General features: G+C 50.5%; 1 protein-coding gene across 2 annotated transcripts in view; it reads left to right on the top strand.

Annotated features, from left to right (window-relative positions):
• trappc9 (trafficking protein particle complex subunit 9) overlaps positions 1-21,640 on the top strand; it is a 121,303-nt gene that overhangs the window by 83,531 nt on the left and 16,132 nt on the right. For both annotated transcript variants that reach the window (XM_084696039.1, XM_084696038.1), the window contains one exon: positions 79-169. In XM_084696039.1, the coding sequence (XP_084552165.1) occupies positions 79-169 (91 nt within the window). The remainder of the gene's footprint in view (positions 1-78; positions 170-21,640) is intronic.

The raw sequence follows: 21,640 nt of genomic DNA, 5'->3' as shown, positions 1-21,640 counted from the left end.
CTTCTGTGAACGTGTGTGTGTGTGTGTTGACTGAACATTGTAGAAACTCTCAAGGTGTAGTCCTTAATCAGTGGCCACCCGTCCATGCGCAGACTTGGGGAGGCCAGCGTGGAGGGAGTCCTCAACCAGCTGGTCCTGGAGCACCTGCAGCTGGCACCTCTTCAGTGGGGTGAGTCACCGGCCGTGTGGGGTTGTGGCCTTTGTCTTTGTTTGACACACACACACAAACACACACACACAACGTGTTTCATCTCCTTATCCCATCTCCTGAACGATATGCCTCATTGTATAGTGTTTTAGCACTTACTTCCTTCCCCAAACCGATTCCCATTCAGTGACTGCGTCCAGGTAGGCACACGTTGCCATTCCACGGTATCGGAGAGGTTTCGGTTTTCGCCGCGTCAATCACGGTCGCGTCAAGGAACCCAAACAACTCACTAAACCTGGCAATTAACACACAAACCCCCTGCCAGCACTAGTCTCAAGCCATGTTTCTGATTTGCATTCATAATGGGCACAGGGTTATTTTGAGAACGTGCGGAGAGCGGCCTGGGAAATGTGCGAAGTGCCCGGGGGAGGACATGGAGGGGAGAGTTGAGATGAGTCTCACCATCTGCCACCAGCCAACCAAATACCAAATCAGCTCCATCTACCAAAGGCTCTCCCGCTCTCGTTTCCTCTACGTCCACCCAGAGAGGGGACGTCGGTTGGGGGGGCGTGTCACGGTGTATGGGTGTAGACCACTCAGAGAGGGGACGTTGGTCAGGGGGTGTGTCACGGTGTATGGGTGTAGACCACTCAGAGAGGGGACGTTGGTCAGGGGGCGTGTCACGGTGTGTGTCAACACGGTGAGCAGGTCTACGATGGGGCGCTAACTGCACCATCAGAGGTGACGATAGGGATTTTGACCTTCGGCGTGGAGGAGATACAGGAATTGTGGTGTCAGCCCCAAACCCTCTCAAGTCAAACAAAAGAACCCAGGGATGGGTTACACAGTGTGCGTTTTCATGGCGTTGTTGTTTTAGTTTGAGCAGAATTTGGACCAATCCCATGTTGTCTCTAGTACTGGGTATGGATTTGGTGCCACCGGACTCCTGGCGACGAGGTCTTCGTCTGTCGAAGACGTCGACCGGACCAGACACAGGTTGATCTAATGATGCCCCATCTCTCAGCTGGTCACATGTTGCTGTGGTTCTCCATTAGGAGACCCGAAGGGCCTGTTAAGAGCCAGGCGGCAGCTAGAAGGTGATACCACAAGTCCTAATAGACTGCACCAAGTGCATAGAATGGATTCCTGGGCAGCCCTCTGCCCTGCTGATTGCCAAGTTAATTTACCTCAGCGTTCCACGGATGCCTTCATTAGCGTTGCCAATACCGTCATAAGGCCCACTGATGGCTTCCAGTGTTTCCCCCATAGATGAACATAAAAAAGAAAAATCATTAGGCCAAAGCGGAAGCTTTTATTACCGTAGCTGTTCTGTTTGGATGACTGTGTCAGGGAGGTGATTAATGGGAAGATTCCACCTTGTTAAAGGAGTATTCCTGTACCTGAGTGTCCCAGAGCTGTGCTTTGGGACCTTCTCATACCGCGCTGTCCGCCCCAGCAGTCTGCGTTTGAAACAAACTCATTTGGGACAGTGTTTTTTTTTCCCCCTCAAAGCGCGGCACTATATTAGCGCTGCTCCGGTTACGTTCGTGTCAGGCAGAGCACCAAATCCATTTCCCGTCTGGAGCGGAGTCAAACACGTGTTCATCCTGCGCCCTACAGAGTATCTTCTCTTTCATCCTGGCCTAGTTTACCAGGGACGAAGTCCAGGTAAGGAATGACATATGTCTTCTGAAGTCTTGACTGTGTCCATAATAATCGTCCTTACCTTGCCCGGAGGAACCAACGACCAGTATTGTGACTCAAGAATAATTAGCCGTGAATCATTAGCATGATTGTAGTGACCCTCACTCGAAGGTCATAGAACTGGCGTTCCCTCGCCACCGTTGGAAAAGGGACACATTTTCGACTGTCATGTGATTTCACAACGGCGAGCTTCGTGTTTGTCGGTTGTGGGTACGTTGTGGGTACGTTGTGGGTACGTTGTGGGTACGTTGTGGGTACGTTGTGGGTATCTGACTCGGACTCTCCACAGTGATTCTCCTGCCTCTCTCAGCCAGGCAGCACGTTCTCCTCCCTGCAGCCTGTGAATAAACCCTTCTCACGCCCGGCGCGCCATGAATATTTTATCATGCACTTTTCCAATAAAGGGGAAAACACGGAAAGTGTCAGAAAGTGGTATGTGTCCCTGCATTTGTTTGCGAGTGTATTATTATTAAACGGGGGTCAGGGGAGATACTGTGCAGCTATTAGTAAATGATTCACCCTGTGGGTAAACGCCCTCCCTATCTCAGCTCAGTGACTCAGACTTAATCTAGGATTCACTACCTGATGCCTTACCAGTAATAATGCTGGGCTTAATTTAATTAATGATGTATTCCTTTGTTAGTGCTGAATTTCTATACTGGAAAGAATGATTAAGTATTCCAAGCGAATGGAAAGGTAGACATAGCTTGTATGTCCTCACGTTTGTCTTAATCTCTACAGCCGACGTTGTTAAGCAGGTTGCCGTGGGAAAAGTTGTAGAAAATGTTTTATCTTCTAAATATTCTAGATGGAGACGATCCTTCCTGTGTTGAACATGCTTGACACTCCATATTGGACGGGCATTTGAGATGTAGACATCTACAGTAGAATCCTTGAATTCCCGAGTGTATCCAGTGTCACAGACAGGTTAAAAAAAAAAAACCTCTGTCTAAATGTCAAGCGAGCCGCCTTGGTGTGTGACTGTTATTCTCCCCTATTGTTTTTCTGAAGGTTACTGGCTGGTCGGCCTAATTATCCGTGACAAACAATTGTGACGTTCCCAAAAACCTTGAGGGGTACTTCTCGTCCTCAGAAACATGAGTCAGAGCGAGAGCGGCGAGCGGGTGTGTGGGATGGATAACATGAAACTGTTGTGATAGCTAGTCAGCTACATCCTTGGGTGGGGGGGGGAGCATGTGATATAAAGTGAATCCACGTTTCAGTGGGCCGGCTTTCATGGGGGACGCTCTTATCACTTATTCACGACTTTTCCCCCCCAAATGGCAAGTTTAGTTTTAACAGACTGTTCACCCATGTTGGCTCTGGTTGTTCCTCAGCTCTTGCCGTACTGTAGTTGTGGCTCAACGAGCTCTCTACCGATGCCAGAACAGGTGGCAGAGGCAATTCTTGCAGCCTGGCGTTCATGCAAATAGCTTCATTGATTACAGCTCCTCGTCTGACAACTTGATTAAAGCCAAAGTGGCACACCTAGTGTTGGGAGTATCTGTGTCAGCTTAATTGTGTTGCTAAATAAACAGGCACATGGCCAATCAACCCTGCCTCTCCCAGGGGTTACCAGGGCCAAGCTAGCATACTGCAGCGCGGCACGCCAGAGTTTCCACTGAGGCGGCAAGACGAGTGTCCGTTTTTCTAATGTGCTGGTGAGAATCTCCCCATCAGTGAATTGAACAGCGGCCATGCTGTTGATAGTTTGTTGATTCTGTGCGAAGGTTCCCTTCCACGCAATCTCAGTTTCCCCCCGTTGAAGTCCTGGCTTGTGTAGCTAAACAATGAAGGATGGAGGGGAAAAAAGAGAGGGGGAGAGTGAGAGAAACATGGACTTTGCCCTTGCTACCAAGAGCCCACCACTGGGAATCCATCTTAACGGAATACAAATTCAGTCATGAATGGAAAGACAAATGTTTGACCTAGCAGCAAGATGGAGAGAGTGGGGTGACTAGCCAGCTGTAAAAGAGCAAGAGCTAATTTAATAAGATGGTTCTTTTGAACTGGTTCACCCCCCCCCCACCCCCACCCCCCCACACACACACATACACACACACTAACCACACACAACAACCACACAGAAGACAGATGGCCATTTGGAATATTCAAATCTTTGTAGACTCCTAGCACACACCAGTGACACCGCCGAGATAATGTGCCTTTAAGACATCTTGAGGAGCCCAGTAGCAACATGATGCAGGCTGCTGCTGCTACTGGCAAATACATTCGAACCTGTCAGCTTCTTTACAAAACATCCTGGAACTACAGATGGGGAGTGGAGGTGTTTGTAAATAGGACGACAAGCGAAGCACACTCTCATTCATAGGCACACACACACACACACACTTACGCACACAACTTCTATCCACTCAGCATCAGTACTGGTACCCATAGCTGTAATTAACAAGTGCAGCTCTGAGCAAACACGATGCCGGCTCTCCTCAGTCATGTCCAGAGGAGTGATGGGGCCTGTGGGAGAGGGAATGGTAAGCCCTTCTAAATCCTGGCTTAGGATGGCATCAGCCCAGCCGGCCAGCCCTGATCCCCCCCCCCCCCGAGGGCCCATCTCCCAGCCTCCAGGCTCCAGCCCGGCCTCCCCTCCGCTGGAGGCCTGCTGACTCAGCCCTGACGATGCTAGCCAGAAGCTGGCTGCTAACAAACACACCGTTACACAGTCCCGCACGTGGTGTCATTTCAGTACAGTAGGGACATTCCGACGCCCGCGATACTCCGATATTGGGGGGGGAAAATCTGAAAGATACATTGTCCTCAAGTCTGCCTAGCTGGCTCAGCGTAATCCTGTTTAGAATGACCCCCTCCTCCTGCTCCAAAGAGAATCACTTTCCCATCTAGGATGTTGTCCTCTGGGAGGGGGGTGGGGGTTGGCTGGAAATTGTGATGATGAACAAGCCAAGAGGTAAATGGGGGTCTAAAGAGCTGTAGGGGCGGTTATGGCGCCCTCGGCGAGAGGAGGGGGGGTGGGGGGGTTGGGAGGCGGGTTTAAATCATGGGCAGTGCTGGGGGAGGTGTCAGGTGCTGCCCGTCAGGCTGAGTGATGGGCGCTGGGGAGGAGCCCCGGGTAGGCGTGCAGACTGATTTATCTGCTTGTTTTTCAGCCCTGTCATCCAGCCACTGTCTGTCACCCCCACTAAAGGTCTGTGGACCTGGGCGAAGGAACCGAAAGAGAGAAGGAGGGAGGAAGGGAGGGGTGGGGGGAGGGGAAGGTGGGCGGGCGGGCGGGGCGGAGTGAAAGACATGCGCCTATTCCTGGAGCCTGGCGTCTTGGCTGGAGGTGTGATTTAGGGTCAGGCGCTGAGTCACAGCGCAGCGCTGCAGCTGGCCGAGGTGGCAGGAGCTCAAGCGGGAGCTAAGCAGGCGATGATGAGGTGGAGTGTGCGGCTCCCCGTGTTCCCACAAATCACTCCTCCGCCCTGTCAACTCAGGGCCGGGGATGGACGGGCCTCCTCCCCCTCGTTCCTGCCGTCTCACCGTGTCAGCACGGAAATGCTCTTCTGCCGGAGGATTCTGGAGGTTCGAGCCCAGGCGGAATTGTCGTTCTCGCCGTCGTCCCTGTTACCACGTCAACGTAATGGGAGAGTAATCTCTCCCGCGTTGTGCGGAAACACCACGCAGGATTATCCCAGCATACGCAGGGCTATTTAGTCGAGATTTTGCTGTTCGGGCTTTTGGTCGCGTTCGAAATTTGGAACAAACAGGAAAGGATTACTTGTTTTGCTTTGTGTTTGCGTTGAAAACCTGATCCTATCGCTGGGCTCTAATATGGTGATTAGAGCCAGCCATGCCGTTCCCGAGTTCCCCCAGTACGGCTCGCTGAGTGTAGGGAAATAGAGCTGGAACGTTGAAGAGGCCGCCAGCGTGTTTTTATGGGGCATTTATCATGAGCTGAGAACAATCCTGCTTGTCAGCGCGTCCGTTTGGATGAGCTGAACAGATAAATCATAACTCCTCCAGCCAGGCAGAGATAGCACACAAACATCCGTTTTCTCTGACCGGAGGAAGGGGGGAGAGGGGGAGGCAGGGAAAGCTCGTTTGGCCCAGGCCTACATACTGTGAAAGGAGAGGAAAAGCTGAAAAAGGTTTAAATAAATGACATAAACTTTTTTTTATTTTTTCTTCCAACTGTTGAGAGAAAGAGTTCAAGTTTCTGTTTTGGAGAATTTCTCCAAAGCACTCTACAACTCACTGAAGGCTTTAGACATAGACAACAAATACCAACAAGTATTTTTGATCTAAAAGCATGTATCAAGGAGCGTAACCCTGACACATGCTTGTGTTCTTTGTGTGTTTTCTCATGGTGTAGCAAATCCTCTTACTTACCTTCTTGTAAACACAGTTTCCCAACCTCTTTGAGGCCTACACCACTTTCTATTAAGAAACAAATAAAAACAAACGTCCCCACATCATCGATTTCTTTAAAGGAAACAAGCGTTTCCCCAAAGCCGGCTCTTTCGTTCATGTAAGACAGATGACATGACACATCTAAACGAACCCAGGGCTGGCCGCTGCTTGCCATTGTGAGAGTGTCTTGAAGGCTCCGCCGTGTCTTTGCAAGTGCCACTGCCAGCCAGTAATGTGACATGACCGTTTCAGCCGCCAGACTTCAGAAATGATTTTGCTGGTGTTTATAGTCCTCGGCCTACACCATCAATCACCTTCAACAGGTTTTTTGGGGGTTATAAACGAAAGGATTTGGTGAAAAGAGTCTGTGAGAAATCATATGGTATTCAAAGCTCCAGGCACTGTCGTTTGTTGTCTGGGTCATTTCCAGTGTCGGGGGTAACGCGTTACAAAGTACAAAGTAACGCGTTACTGTAATCAGATTACATTTGTCTGTAACGCAGTAATGGAACGCATTACTGTTGATAACTTAAGTAATCGCATTACAGTTACTAACACAAAAAGTGTATTGTGTTTACTTGCCACCGCCGAGAACACAACCTCTAATCTATCAAAGCATCTTCAACGGCAACATGCTAACTCAAGACTAGTAGCTAACGAGTGACACTGACGCCGATAAAAGGTTGCCGTTGCCATTGTTGCTGACACCAGCCAAGCAGCCACGACTTGACTTTCAACAGCAGCGGGTTACCAAAGCAGAGATAAACAGGCATGTAGCAGCATACATAGTAGAGGAAATGTTGCCATTTAAAGTTTTAAGGATTATTTTATTTTGAGATATTTTGCTTACTGCCAGTACTGTAGCCTTGTTATGCTTGACAACTTTTAGGTTGATGTTCACAACTTTTTTGTCAGCTTTTTGGTATTAAAAAGCACAAAAGAGAGATCTGTCCTCATTAAAATAAGAATTTGATTTGGGCATATATATAGTACATAAATTGTTATTTGTCAAGTGCATCTCAGGTGATGTTACAGACGGAGTAATACAAAAGTAATGTAACTAGTTACTTTCAGCAGTGAGTAATTCTAGTAAAGTAAAGCATTACTTACACATTATTACGTAAAAAAGTTACTAATAATGTGTAATCTATTACTTTTTTGGAGTAACTACCCCAACACTGGTAATTTCTGTGTCACAAGCTTAGCCATTTTTCTCATCTATTTCAGACTATTGCAGGGAGTTTCTTCACAGACTTTCACATGCCATTTGGTTTTATCAGTTACGTAATCATTGACATATTCTCGCTACCTTTCTGAGTGGATGTTTTCTTTTTTGTGCGTGACTAAGCTAACTGGATGCCCACGGTGGTGAGAAATCGTTTTTTTTGTAAGAGGTTTTTTAAACGTGTTTTTGGCCTTTTCTCTGAGTGACTATTCATAAGCAGACTATCGAAGCAGTGTTTTTATTGCATAGAACATTTGATAAAACTTCCATACTCATCACTGCCCAAAGACAATGGCCAAATGATTACATTTCTACAATTGGATAGGAACAGTTTTGTCTTCTCGTTCAGATATAGAAGCTATGATTAGTGCATAGACAGATGATGGAGTAATCACCCCCATTTGTTCCCTCTTGCCAGAAAAAAAAAAAGAAAACGATAAAAATGTCTTCTTTGTGGCACTAATCCCTAAAAGTAACATCTCTTACACGGGAGCCTGGAATTAGGAGAAGGAATGTGAAGTGCCGTAAAGTGGTCTGAGGAGCATGGCATGTTCCACTGTGACAGCTCACTAGAGAACTCAGAACTTTGACTCGAGCAGGCGGTAGAACACGTCAGGACAGGAGGCTCGGGTACCCCTGACTCATGCGCAGGATCCAGGACCTTTTACTGAGTGGCAGGTTCCAGGGGCCCTGCAACGCCCTGCCCGGAGGACTGCAACTCCATTGTTTTCCTCTATTGATCCCCCCCCACCCCCCCACGCTCCTTTCCCACGTCACGTAATGATGCACAGCAGCAACGTCGAATCACCCTCCTGCTCTCCTGCCAAGGGGACTCTGGAGGGGTGTCGAGCCTCCATCGGAGAGTGTCTCTCCGCCGGAGCAGACACCTGGCCGGGCAGGGGCTGTCAGGGACCCGGAGGGACCAGGCGGGGTGGTGGGGAGGTGACCCAGGCCTGCGGGTCGCTGACGAGCTCAGAGCCGTCGCTACATGCGGCTCGCCGTGACACCGGGGACAGGCCACCGTGTCGCGCTTAGGGGCCGCGTTCAGTCACAGATGAGAGGCTCTGTCACTCACAGATGAGAGGCTGCACCGGTCACACGCGTGCGCACACACACATGCACACACTCTATCTGACAGCAGGTCTGGGTAAGGAGATGTCTCGTCGACAGTGTCCTAGGAGCAATGGCATGCAGAGGAAGAATAATAGCATCCTGGCTTAGGAGGCATTGTTTTAGAAATGTGCACACTCTGACTTGTTCTCATCCCCCATTCTCTCTCTCTCTCTCTCTCTCTCTCTCTCTCTCTCTCTCTCTCTCTCTCTCTCTCTCTCTCTCTCTCTCTCTTGCTCTCTCTCTCTCTCTGTCTCTATGTATTTCTCTCAAGTACACACATGCACACATGCACTCACATACAGTAGACACACCCCCACACACACAATGTCAGGCCCATGATCACACAGCGTGGCGGGTAATGAGTAAGGACAGGCCGTACGTGTTTGGTCAGGGCCAGAATCAGCGTTTGAAAGAGCTCCCGGGGAAAACAGCTGGCTCAAGTGTGGCTTTCGAGTGGCGGAGTGAGGGAGCCACTCCATAAATCAATCGACCAAATCGCGTTTGATGCTCGGCAGTCATACCGCACATCAGCGTGTGCGTGAGTGTGTGTGCGTGTGTGTGTGTGTATGACACCGCAAGATCCAGCCACCGAGCGAGGCCCTTTCTGCAGAAGGGAGCCGGTGCGTACCCGTGCTGCATTGATCAGCCTCCCCCCTCCCTCCCTCCCTCCCCCCACTCGCTGACCCAACTCTCCGCCCACATCGATCCGTCTTCCTCCAGCTGGTATATGTCCCTGAATATGACGGCCATTGATTAGGAGGAATAATTACAACAACCTGTCGAGCTGCGGGGAAGAGTATTATCTCTCTCTCCTCCTCTCAGTCCCCCCCTCCCCCCCCCCCTGCCTGCCCAGTGACCAGTCATCAGTCCCACGGGCTGGAGTAATTGGTACGGAAGACGTGGATGGATCGATCCCAACGACTCATATTTGCCGCTGGCCACGGCTGAAGCCGCGGGGGGGGGGGGAGGGGGGGGCGGCGGCGGGGGGGGGGGCATTGCGTATCGACGAGCCTGGTTCTGAAAGTCTCCAGTCCTCTGGATGGTGTGATGACCGGGCCAGAGCAGGGCGCTGAGGGGCCTGAGGGGGCCGGGCTGCGGGGTTCGTTACTTCCACATTATTATGTGTTATTATGTCACTGGGTGTCCAGGCTCCGGAGACAGCAAACCGTGACATGTTCATTTCCCCTCCCAGACTGTGGCGTTGGAAGGCATGGCATGGTTGGACTATGTATTTGGGGGTTTCAAAAGTGGCTCAAGGCCACAGTGGTGACGTTCCCCTCGCTGGCTGTTGTGATGCAGAGACCTGGTGTGGCCCCTGCTCAAGCCCAGACCTGTCTGACCGGTGTCTGCTCCAGCTGGCGTCCAACACACGCACACTCCCTGACAGGTCCTTTGTGGTGTTATCGCTTTGGGCAATAGTCTGTGCCCCTTTTCATTTCATATTTTTTCAAGCCAAACATGGACATTGTGTTGTTCCCTCGCCGTTCCTTCCATTGTTCTCCTGGCCTGGTATTTGAAGACAATCCTGGCGCTGACTGGATTGTAATTAGCCACAGATATCCAGCCTTCTTCAGTCACATTTTTGGTTTGTAATGCTTTCTCAAACACAAAGGGCCCAGCACTGTTTTCGCGGGTGTGTCCCACAGTAAAGTGGAGTCGATACCAGACCCAGAGTGCATGTCCGCCGCTTTAATCACACGCACAGCAGACAGAGAGGAAAGGCTCTGCTCCTCCCAGCGAGTCTCCAGAGGACCCGTCCATCTTTTCCCCGTCAGTTTCCCACCCAAAACTTTAAGCATCGTCACCGTGGGGGTGTCCACACCTTGCTCCGCGCTCCTCAGAAACGCCTTTGCCTTCGCCGCTCAGAACAAGTACGTGTGGAGAGGGGGCCACTTGGACCCGGGGACTGAGAGCGACTCGGGCAGTGGAGTGAGGGAGCCGGCGAGTGCTCGCTGCCAACGGCACCCGTCTTCAGATGAACGTGGTGCCATCTCCCCTGCAACGTGTTGGCAGCCAGGCGCTCATTTCATCTTCAGATGTGCTTCCTCAACCTTTCAAAGGCAGACTCGTCCTGGGACGCGTCCTTGCTTGAAATGTATGTGTCGTGGGCTCCGGAACTAACCGTGGTCTAGGTCAGATAAAGGTCAGACAAAGGGAAGCTGACGTTATAGGAGCGATATATTATTGATGAACGACTCCAGAGTTTAATTAAACGTCAGTGTCTTTAGCTGGGTGCTCATTGGTAAACACACCTGTAGATATTGTAATAACCCTTCAGCACCCAATGTCTAGACCACAAAATACAAAAGGGATTGTATTGCTTCAGTATTAATCACAAACATTTGATTGTTCACAGGTACAGTAGTTATCCCATAAAAAGGTGGTTGTTGACTCTAAAGTTGACCGAGTATGATGTGTATAGATTATTGGGTGTTTGGAATTCCTCTGCTGTGGTTTGTCTTTGTTGATGCTCCATGGCAGCTTGTGTCTCGTTGCTGTTATTATATTATTACTAAGCATTACTTTGACCTGCCAAGGCCTGGATGGACAGATGGATTGAAGAGTCATCATCAGATCTCTTGTTCACATCTCAAGTGAACCCCCCCCCCCCCCAAACACACACACATTCGGACATACTTACCGCCTGGCAGTCTCATGTGAAAGACAGCCGTCCTATCCTGATGGATTCTTGATGTTAGAGAGAGGGAGGATGTGATGCGGGTTATTGACGAAGCACCTGAGCAGTCGGAGGCCACGCTGGGTTGGCTCCGCCTGGTCACCTGACGACCACAGGGTCTCCTCAAGCTTCTTGCTCTGCAGAGCCCTCCGCATTTGAATGAGACCATTTTGACATCATTGTGTTTTGGTGGACTGTCCCCTCCAACTGCAGCCTGTCATGTTTATTCAGGGTCTGTGGTGTTATGTGAGGCCACTCCAAGGCAAACTCGTGTTTTTTTGACATTGAAAAACTCGTGACAACGTCACATTATCGTTTTGCCGTGACTGAACAGGAAAGCGTTTGATTCTGTCTTGATCGAAACGGGTTGGAAGGAGGATCTCAGGCAGGAATCCATTATTGTCACGTGTGTGATTGCGTCTCTTCAGAATTCACTGGCAAACGCAAGTTGTGAGCTGAGAGAGGTTTGATACAGACTTGGCTGTACGAGCCGGCAGTCACAAACCCTCTTTTTCTCTCCTCTGGTGTCTGAGCCTGCCTCCAGCACACAAGTCCATCTCTCACGTCTTTAAAACATCTCTTAGCACCTGGACACTCTAGCCCAGGCTTCATCAAATCCCTCCCTCAGTCCCTCTCGTTTCCTCTCTCTCTTTCTCTCTCGCTCCCTCTCTTCCCCTCTCCTCCTTTCTCGGTGTGTGTCTCTCTCTCTCCGTCCCCCAAGGGGCCTGTGCCACACGGAATAACAGCATTCACGCTCACAAAGGTTAAGCGGTGAGTCAGATGCTCTGATGACAGGTTGACCAATGAGTCTCAGCCCGTCTGCCACACGGCCCACGGCGGCAGATGAGGCGACTTCACAAACACCGACACTCTACCGGCTCTTTGGAAGTTATTGGATTGTTATCTCTTATCTTTTAAATCTTCGAATGACGGATTCACTCCCTGGAATTCAGATCGACTTTTTGGGCGGTCGGGTTGTTTCAAGTGAGGAAGAAGCTGGGGCTATACGCTGTCCGTTTTATGGGCTGATAATGAATTTGTCTCGACTCCCCCCGAAACCTTCTGTACGTTTTCTGATGTATTTCCTGTTATGACAGACTTGGGAGCCTGGGAGAATCCAGAGCAGGAGCCCTCGTGGCGGAGAGACCTCCCCAGCAAGCTCCCCAATCATCGGGGTAAAAACAGGAGAAGGAAGCAGGGATGTGAGAGTGTCACTTCTCTGCAGACTAATGGCATGTGGCGCTCCTCTGAATTATAAATGAGAGCAGAAGGCCCTTAGTTCTGCCTACTTGCCCAAGCGTGATTCCAACAGCGGTGTACGGTGCCTGGCGTGAGCAGGACACACACAAACAGGTGCAACGCGCGCACACACACACACACTCAATCTGTGTGCCCCTCAGACCTGGCACGTCGTGGCAGCAGTGATTCCTCCACAGCTCAGCGTCCGGGGAGGGCCGCTCTGAACCTGGGCCCCCGCCGTGACTAACAACATTACGAGCGCGGCCCCTACGCGTGTCTCCACAGCCAGCTGGCCACGCGGGCCTGTTGGCTAGCGGTCGGCTGGTCGGCCCGTGGTGGCGGCACACACACAACGGCCCGCCCCTCTGTGCGTTCTGGCTACTCTGCGGCCGGTGAATACTCACTGTGACACTGACAGAATGCTCGCTGTCCCGTGCAACAGTGCCAACTGGGTCCACCCGCACGCCAGCCGCCATTTCGACGAGGGCGTCTCAGGGTGAGTCATGCGTCAGTGACATTGGACGGGCAAAACCGGACGTTATCTGCTGGGCTCTGTGTGTCCGGAGGTTTTGGTGTGACAAGTAGGATCAAGTTGTCCTCTTTTGCATGGTGCTTTGGACACACAGCCCTGTGTAGCGTTGACATGTTCAGTAGGCATAGGGGAACCACTCCTGATGGTTTTGTTGTTGTCGTTTTTTCAGTCCAGATTCTAGCTCTCAGTATAAGCTGTATACTAACATAGAGCCCAGCACAAACAGCCGTGGCCTGCAGCCAAGACCCCCAGTTACCTGACTGTGTGTGTGTGTGTGTTCTTAAGCCCCTGCAGTCATCTATCCATCCTCCCTCTTCATTCCTCATCTCTTGGCTTCTCTAACTGGACACCAACAACAGTAGAACCCTTCTGCTGTGACACACCGATTAGATTCTAGTCACACGGAATGTACCGGGGACACCTAATGACTCATTAAATATTTACGCTGAACCATATTAGACCAATTTGCATACCTTAATAGGGGCAGCTTTGGATGAGACAACCCCCCCCCCCCCGCCCCCCTTCCCTTGAGTCTCCTCAGGGGTTTGCCCATATGGCTCATCGAATGATACGTCTCCGCCGCTCTGACTCCCTCACGAGTCTGCCTCTGGGATCGGAGGCAGCGCTCCAATGCGGCACGACGACTTTCCTGCCTGTCCGAGTAAAAAGATCCGGTGTAAATATCGCATCGCTCCTGCTCAGCCCTGAGTGTCTCGAAGACCACGGTGACCACGGCAGAATCCACATCCGGCCAGACGAGTCGACGTCAGCCCTCCCTGCCTGCCCCTCAGGCTGGCCAGAGAGAAATGGGGAAGAGAGGCCTTATGGAGGCCTTAACGGTGGGTTAGATCCACGTTCAACTTCTAACAGTGTGTTGTGTGTGTGTTGATTTGCCCTGCTAGAGAGGAATTGCTCCCAAATGGCGTGTGTACTTGTTCATTAGCCTTGTAAATGTCCCCGTGCGCGTCCTCTGTTCGATTGGTGCCGGCCAAGCGCAGATGAGCTGGCGCTCACTGGGCGCGCTCACCAAGTGGCCATCGGCCCACAAGCCAGGCTTCTGGCCCCGTCTTCGCCAGCACAGCTGTTGGCCAGAAAACACACATTGCAGCCGCCCACGCGCACACACACACACACAAATATACCCACACACGCACACTCTCCCCATGCGCGTATACACACACAGAATGATTTCCCATTTCTCCCTCGTCTCCATTTCATGCTCATGCACGCACACACACATGCGCGCACACCCACAGACCGGTCACATTTTTGACCATGAACTCTCTGATTTAAGGTTTTGATCCTGAACAAGACCCATTAGCATTAAACCGATCCCCGACATTTGCTTGCGGTGATTAGACATGCGGGTATACAGCAGGTCCTATGCTAATATCATGTTTATGTTTCCTTGCTAATGAGGCCCGTCTGAAATCTTTTGAAATGGCGGAAATAGAACAGAAAGCCGTGGCACTTCATCGCTTTCTGTTTTTCGGTCTGCTCACACGTCCATAAAGGTAGGCTGGACGACGCCCCCGAAAACCCCCTCTCCGGTAATCTCTAGTAGAAAGGTTCATGCGTTTAGTTTGACGGTCAAGTGGCCTCCACATTAGCGCGGCCAGTCCCTTCAGTCACTTTCGAGATCACAGTCTCTGGACGCTTTCAATACCAGGATCTATTTTTCCTCATTTGAATCCTCGGGAGGCCTGTGCCCGGGGTTCCTCTGAGACGGAGAACGCCAAGAGGATGAACAATATGCCGGCGCACAGTGGCTGCAGAGGGCCTTAATTAGATTTTTGGGAGTCTGTGCGCGGAGTCGTCTGAGGTCAGCGTAGGTGGGGGCGGAGGGGAGAGAGCGAAACAGAGAGTGGGGTGGGGGGGGTTGCTGCAGGTGTGTCATAGCTGTAATCCCAGCCATGGCCGAGGATAAACTTAATTACCCACGCACGGAGGGGCTGGGGGCCGTGCACCTGGCAGTGTCTGCTGAATGGAACTAGCTCCCTGGCGCTTTCTCCCCCGTCCCTCGCTCCTTCCCTCCCTCTCTGGCTCCTCACATCTGCCGGAAGGTTCTCCAGAGATCTACTAAGCTGGCAGATGCTGTCTGACCTGTGGTCCTACCATGACTCACTCTCACCTGCTGTAGGACTGCGGAACACCCTGGGAAGGAGGTAAAGAGGAGGGAGGGAGATCACATCGCTCCTGAGGTGGTTGGGAGCCGGTGAAGGCCCCCAGAGCCCACTCAGAGCCCAGAGCCATAAAGACTGTTTTCCCTCTCCCATCACGTGAAACTAGCAGGCAGTTTGCCAACATGGGGAGGCTCCCCGCGCTGTGGCTAATGAGCACCTCTGCCACTCATGATGTTCCTCAAGCAGGGAGCCAAACAGGCCATGGCAGGTCAATGAGGCGGGCGTACAGTAGCTGGAGCAGGCAGGCAGACAAGGCAGGGAGACAGGCAGGACGGTTGACTCCTTATCCCAACTCCTCCCCTGAAAGGAAGCTAGAGAGGAATGGCGAGATTTTCACCTGTGAAGATAGGGAAGAGAGAGCCGTGTACAGTCCTACTACACAATATATATATATATATATATATATATATATATATATATATATATATATATATATATATAACAGGTGTGTGAACAGTGGGGCTGTTTGATGGCTCCAAAGAGCAACAAGGTCGGTGAATGACTAAAGAGATGGGACGTGTCCCTCATGACGATGGCCTTAACAAGGTGCTTTTACTGCGAGCCAGCCTCATTATGTGTAATAGGGGTCGCCCTTCTGGAGACAGGAGCACCCTCTCACTGGCTGTTTTCTGTCCCACATGATAGATAGAGGTGACTGTAGGCTCTGCCGCAGGTGCCTCCTTTCGATTGGGTCATCGTACTGTACATTGACGGTCCATCTAGTCGGTGTTTTATGAAACTGTCCTTGCTTAATCTCTCCCTTAAGCAGAAGATGAGAAGTCATTGATGTCCGTTATGTTCTGTGTCAGTAGGACATCTGGTCGTTGACCATTCTGATCGAAGCGATTGCATAACCGTCAACCTTCAGACGAGCATTTTGTGTTTTAACGATTGTGTGGCAGCTCATTATACATTTCACGCTAGTTGGAGGTTTAGCGTGAGTGGAATCCAGTTTGTTGTATGATTTGACTGCAGCGTCACTATGCTCCAGACGCGTTTTACCTTAGTCTTCACTTCAATGACAACATTGTCACAGGGAAACCTAGAGGGGGGAGGGACTTCAATGGGGACTGCTGTGAGGCTCTGAGTCCATGCTCCTCTGTTGAAGATTCAGAACTACTGGTAGAACTACTACTACTACTACTATTATTACTACTTCTAAAACAACAATCACGTAAAACTTCTTCACGTAGACATTCCAGCCACTAAAACAGCGCAAGTAAACATGTCACTAGCTGGCTAACAACGATTACGTAACATTGATAAAGTAACCACGACTCCGGCATCAAAAAACACATAAACTACAGCAATACCGTGTCTAACAAACAGACTCATAATGGCATATAGACATAACTAGAAGCATTAGAAATACTTACATGTATCTGAACGCACACAATACAACACTTTTCACTCTACTCGATAAACTAAATGTCCGCACCATTAACGAGGCAGTCCACTACTCCGCTATTCCCGCCACTGGGTATCGTCAGCGCGAGCCTCCCCAGACTGCACTCCGATTGGCTGTACCAGTGGAGCCATAAGGGGTGCATGCACTAACGGCATGACCCAACGGCAGCGAAAAGGCTGTTCACGTGCACAGTCTAAGGGGGCAAAACCATCAGTCCTTTGCAACAAGTACTACTACAACCACTGTTACTACTACTACGACTACTGTACTACAAATACTGCTACTAATAATAGTACTTCTACTACTACTACTACTACTACAGCAAGCATGTGGGACTCGGAGGCCCGTCAGACAGTGATGGGAGGTGACACCCTGACGAAGAGAGGCTTGGCCGTGAGTCATGTCAGAGCTGAACCCACAGAGAGGTCGGCTACTAAATTAGCTCTCCAAAGGACACGGTAACCCCGGCGAAAATGCTATATGTATCAGTAGGCCACTGAGACTGGAGCAGCTCTACATGCTCCCCCCCCCCCACCGGCAGGTCTCAGGACCTGCGGACGTGCAGACCGTACCTGAGGGCTGATCCTCCTGAGAGGGGAGGCTGTGTGGTCGTATTGACACAAACCCTCGGCGGTCTCCGCGGGGGCGACATGCTAAACTTGGACCATTACTAGTATGGCAATTAGTGTGAGTGACAAGCCCAGTGTGGAGTGATGGGAGAGGGATGAGCTGAGCCCTGGGGGGGGGGGGGGGGGGGCGGGGGGGAGTGCACTCAGATCCAGTTCTGCTGATTGGGGGAGACAGGAGGGCCACACAGCCTGGTACACTTGTTCCCAGAGTGGGTCTGATGCCGGTAAACTGGCCTGGCCAAGGGAAAGTCACGCTTGCTAAACCTGGGGCCTTTCTGCTAGCATACTGAAGTAGCATCCAGGGAGGACGGCTGGCTGGCTTCAGCTGTGCTGTGTGATGGGTGCATTGGTAGCAATGTGCTAGCATTGTGCGTTAGCCTCATCCACAGTTGATGCTAGATGATGATATCATACTGTGGGGATGATGAGGACACACAACTGCAGCTCTTCTTCTTTTCTTTTTTTTGTAGCGAGACCGGCATTGGCAGGGGCTGCCTGTTCTTTTCTCTCACTTCATTAATCTGTTCATTTATTCTGTGGGCCTCTCCTAATCTCATCTGTATCTCTCTCATTCATCACACCAGGCTTGGCGCCTCCTCTGTCATTTGTCTCTCTTTCTGTTGTTGTTCTCTCTCTCATTTTCTCTCTCTCTCTCTTTCTCTCTCTCTCGTTATCTCTCGTTATCTCTCTTTCTTTTTCTCTCTCTCTGTCTCTCACTCTCTGTCTCCCTTGTGAAATTATCTCTCCTCATTTCTAATGGGGGAGGGGGGGGGGGGCAGCGTCAGCCCCAGAGGCTTGTGTAAGGATGAAAAAAAGACGGGCTGACGCGTACGACAGCCATCTATTCTTCCTCCTTCTTCCAGGTGTCCTTCTGGAACCTTCTCTGTAGCTGCTGTCTAAGACAACTGTTAGTTCTGGCAGGATAAAACACAAGGCTGATCCAAACAAGTGGACTGTAGATTCCTTAGACTGTATGAAAACGGTTGCGTGTTGGGGCTGTAGCTTGTCCATGTTGAAACAAGTTACCTCAGTTTGAATCAGTCAGGCTAGGCAGTGGTAGTTTGGTCCATGTATGTTCTTGTACATACACGGAACCAAGATGTTGAATTTATATTTATCTGGAAACCCAAGTGACCCAGATGCTTCCATCTGCCAGTCAGCGGTGTTGAAGGAAATCACATTTTCATTCACGAGAAATTCAGCATGACTTCACATTTCGGCTGGCTGTGTCTTAGCTGTCATCGTTCCACATGCTTGGTCTGGTGTTTTTCTTTTATTGATTTTGGCAGAATAATACTTTAATGTGCTGACAAAGGTCTTGAGTATACACATATTACTTATGTCCTTAACTATATTTGAATTGACTGTAACAAATGGGTTATACCATGAAATCGGATATGTTGGTCACAGTTCAGTTCTGCTGTGGGAATGTGAAAATAGAGTTAAACATAAAAGTGATTGTTTATTTAGGTCTTTTTTTGACGAAGATAGACTTTGAAACGGTCTTTGATATTCCCCTCATCAACTATCTCCGTCCCTTTCATGTACAACATCTTAAATAACAATCTACCGCATTTTAACGAGCCCAAACGTTGAATCGCGCACAGTGTTCCATTTAGATAAGCATTATGTGTGACACCTTGACAAACTATCTGGGCTCAGCTGTCACTTATTTCTGAAGTCATCGGGCTCACTGTCACAGAGACTCCTGTCTCCTCCCAGCTCGTGCGCTTGTCTTGGTGGCACGGCAGTGTTGGACTGCCACCGCGGTGCCCACGCCGCTCCTAAATGCCAGTCTGACTTGCGTCCGACAGTTGTGGAGGCGGCCGTTGCGGGGCGGCGACGGGCGTGAGATCCAAGGACGGGGAATCTCCCGGAACCGAGACAGGAAGTGGGCGCCGCGTTCTCCCGTTGGGCTGTCGAGTGTTTTGATTGGCGGGCGGTGGACAAGCTGACACTTCCGCTGCTCATCAAGCAGGACGGGACGAGAGAGAGAGTCGGCGCTCGCCCTCTCCTCTGTCGGATATTCCCACGTGGAGTGGGGTCTTCACACACCCGTTATATCTGTTCATCCACTCTGCTCCCAAGTTGTGTGTGTGCGTGGGTGCACGTGTGCGCATCCACAGTGTGTGCCTATGAACAGTGAACTGTAACTTGACAACCTGCGGTATTTCACTGCTCTGGAACAATCCGAGCCGCAGTTGTCCGAGTGGCGGCGACACATGAAACCGAACTTGGGTGTGGCTCCAGCCTGTGATCGATCCTCGTCTGCCGGCCCCTCCTCCCCGTCCCCTGGGCTGGTGGCTCCGTCTCACACAGGCTCCTCTCCCCACAGACGCGGCCCCCAGGCCCTGCCAGAGGCCCGTCCTGAGCCTGTAGCATGACTGCACCTGGCCCCAGCTCAGGGAAGCGCTGGAAAAGGGGCCTTCCTTCCACAGCATGCACGCTCCCGTGCAGTGTGTAGTCTGGGATTGGAGCAGACCTACAAGCGTGGATCTGATCTCTCTACTTTGTTATTGTTTTGACTAATTAACAACCCCCCCCTTGCTTAACGGGTGCAATTAACTGTAATGAGAGAAATGATTTGTGTGTGTCTACGTGTGTGCGTGTACACACATGTCGTGGGCTTAGATCGTCAGTGACGCTGCCAAGAGCCAGTCACCTGCCTCTATAGGTCTTTGTCTGAAGGCCAGTAATGAATTGGCATAACATTTTGACAAACAAGCCGAGAGACGTGAAGGCTACGGAACATGCTGGAGGAAGGCCGGCATTTACACTATTGAATCTGCTCATGTTTACTTAAGGACCTGCTCTGACTCTGTGTGTGTGTGTGTGTGTGTGTGTGTGTGTGTGTGTGTGTGTGTGTGTGTGTGTGTGTGTGTGTGTGTGTGTGTGTGTGTGTGTGTGTGTGTTTCGTGTATAGTATGTGAGCGTGCAAGCTCAGTGTGTCTTTCTTTAGTCCTTCAAACACGTCTGCCAGACGAAACTCTGTCTGCAACACTTAAATAGTTGTGTTATTCTGTCTCGAGCATGAAAGCTTCCTTTAATACATCACTCTGTGTGTCTAGTTCTACAGAGAGTGGAGCATAATAAATCTTTGGGCTGGTGTGTTGGTAACTCGCTTGCCCTCTTGATCTGTTTTTAGACGGTGATGCTATTTCAGGGGCTGGGCTCACGTGCCTAGTATTAAAGCTGAATAATTCAGGGGCTAAGAAGCAATGAGCAAGGGGGAAATGGGGGCGAAGAAAGAACTTATTTTTTGTGCATCCCTTCCCTGACAAGGATGGCAAGAGCCGGAGTCTGGCTCCAGACTTTTTATTTATGTCGCTTTCAGTCTCTGTTGCTCCGCCCTCTTCTCCCTCTGTGCGTCTCTCACTTCCCCCCCTCTCTCTCTTTCTCTCTCTGCTCTCGTTCTCTCTGTGTCTGTCTCTCTCCCTCACATCACGTGATACAGCTTTGCGTCTGTGTCGCAGTTTGGTTTTGAAGTCTGACATTATCCATTAACCTTCATCATCTGCCTCGGAACAGTTCATCAAGATGATCTGTTAAATCTGTGTGTCTAAAGGTCGTGTCCGCCGGCGTATCGGGTGATTTAAACACTCGATTGAAAGTGTCTCGCCGACCCGACAAACTGTAAACAGCCCCGAAAACAAACAGAGAGGCAGCTAGGTCCTTATTGTGTCATTTAAAGAGTGACCGTCCGTGCGAACAATGGGATATTCTTTGGAGAACAACCGCGGCCCTATTAGCACAAATGACGAGTCTGAAGTGTGGTTTTTAATGAGAGACGGTCTCCTACAGGTCAGCCCGGTGCCTCTCCACTAGTGTCCTTCCCGTCCTTTCTCCCTTGACCTCTTCATCACATCACATTACTAGCCCTGGCCAGCACTTTGCAAGAGCTCTAGGTGTCCTCTGCGCTTGGAAGTAATCAGCCTGAACCTTAAATGAACCTTTGTCGATTTGAAACAACCAAACTTTCTTCCTGGCCTAACTCCTGGTGTCCTTAAGGCTGGCTTAATACAGCCATACAGCAGTGCTCCAATGATATCCCCCCCCCCCCCCCCACACACACACACTCCCAACTCCATCCCCAATTGGCAGGTTTTTTTTTTTGACATGGACATTAGGGTTTATGAGTCTGTCTAGCATTCCCTTTGATCAGTAGGAGAGAAAAGGAGAGGGCCTTAATGGTTGGATGTAATTCACTTAATCATATCTAATTAAGGTCAATCTGTTAGGTGGCCTGCCTGCTACCACAAACAACAACCTCAAGGATAATGATGTTTTGGAGCCGCTGTGCCAAATTCTGTTGTTGCAAACGGACGATTATCAGCCACACCGATGCTGGATGGCCGTCGCACTCTCCGCTCTATGTGATTACTGGTTTGGTTAGCCTGGCAAAGACCAAAGTCAGAAT

Source organism: Hypomesus nipponensis, chromosome 4 (assembly GCF_054491055.1).
Source record: "Hypomesus nipponensis isolate SF chromosome 4, ASM5449105v1, whole genome shotgun sequence".
Taxonomy (NCBI): Eukaryota; Metazoa; Chordata; class Actinopteri; order Osmeriformes; family Osmeridae; genus Hypomesus; species Hypomesus nipponensis.
Note: the sequence above shows the minus strand (reverse complement) of the source record. Positions and strands in the feature narration are given on the sequence as shown.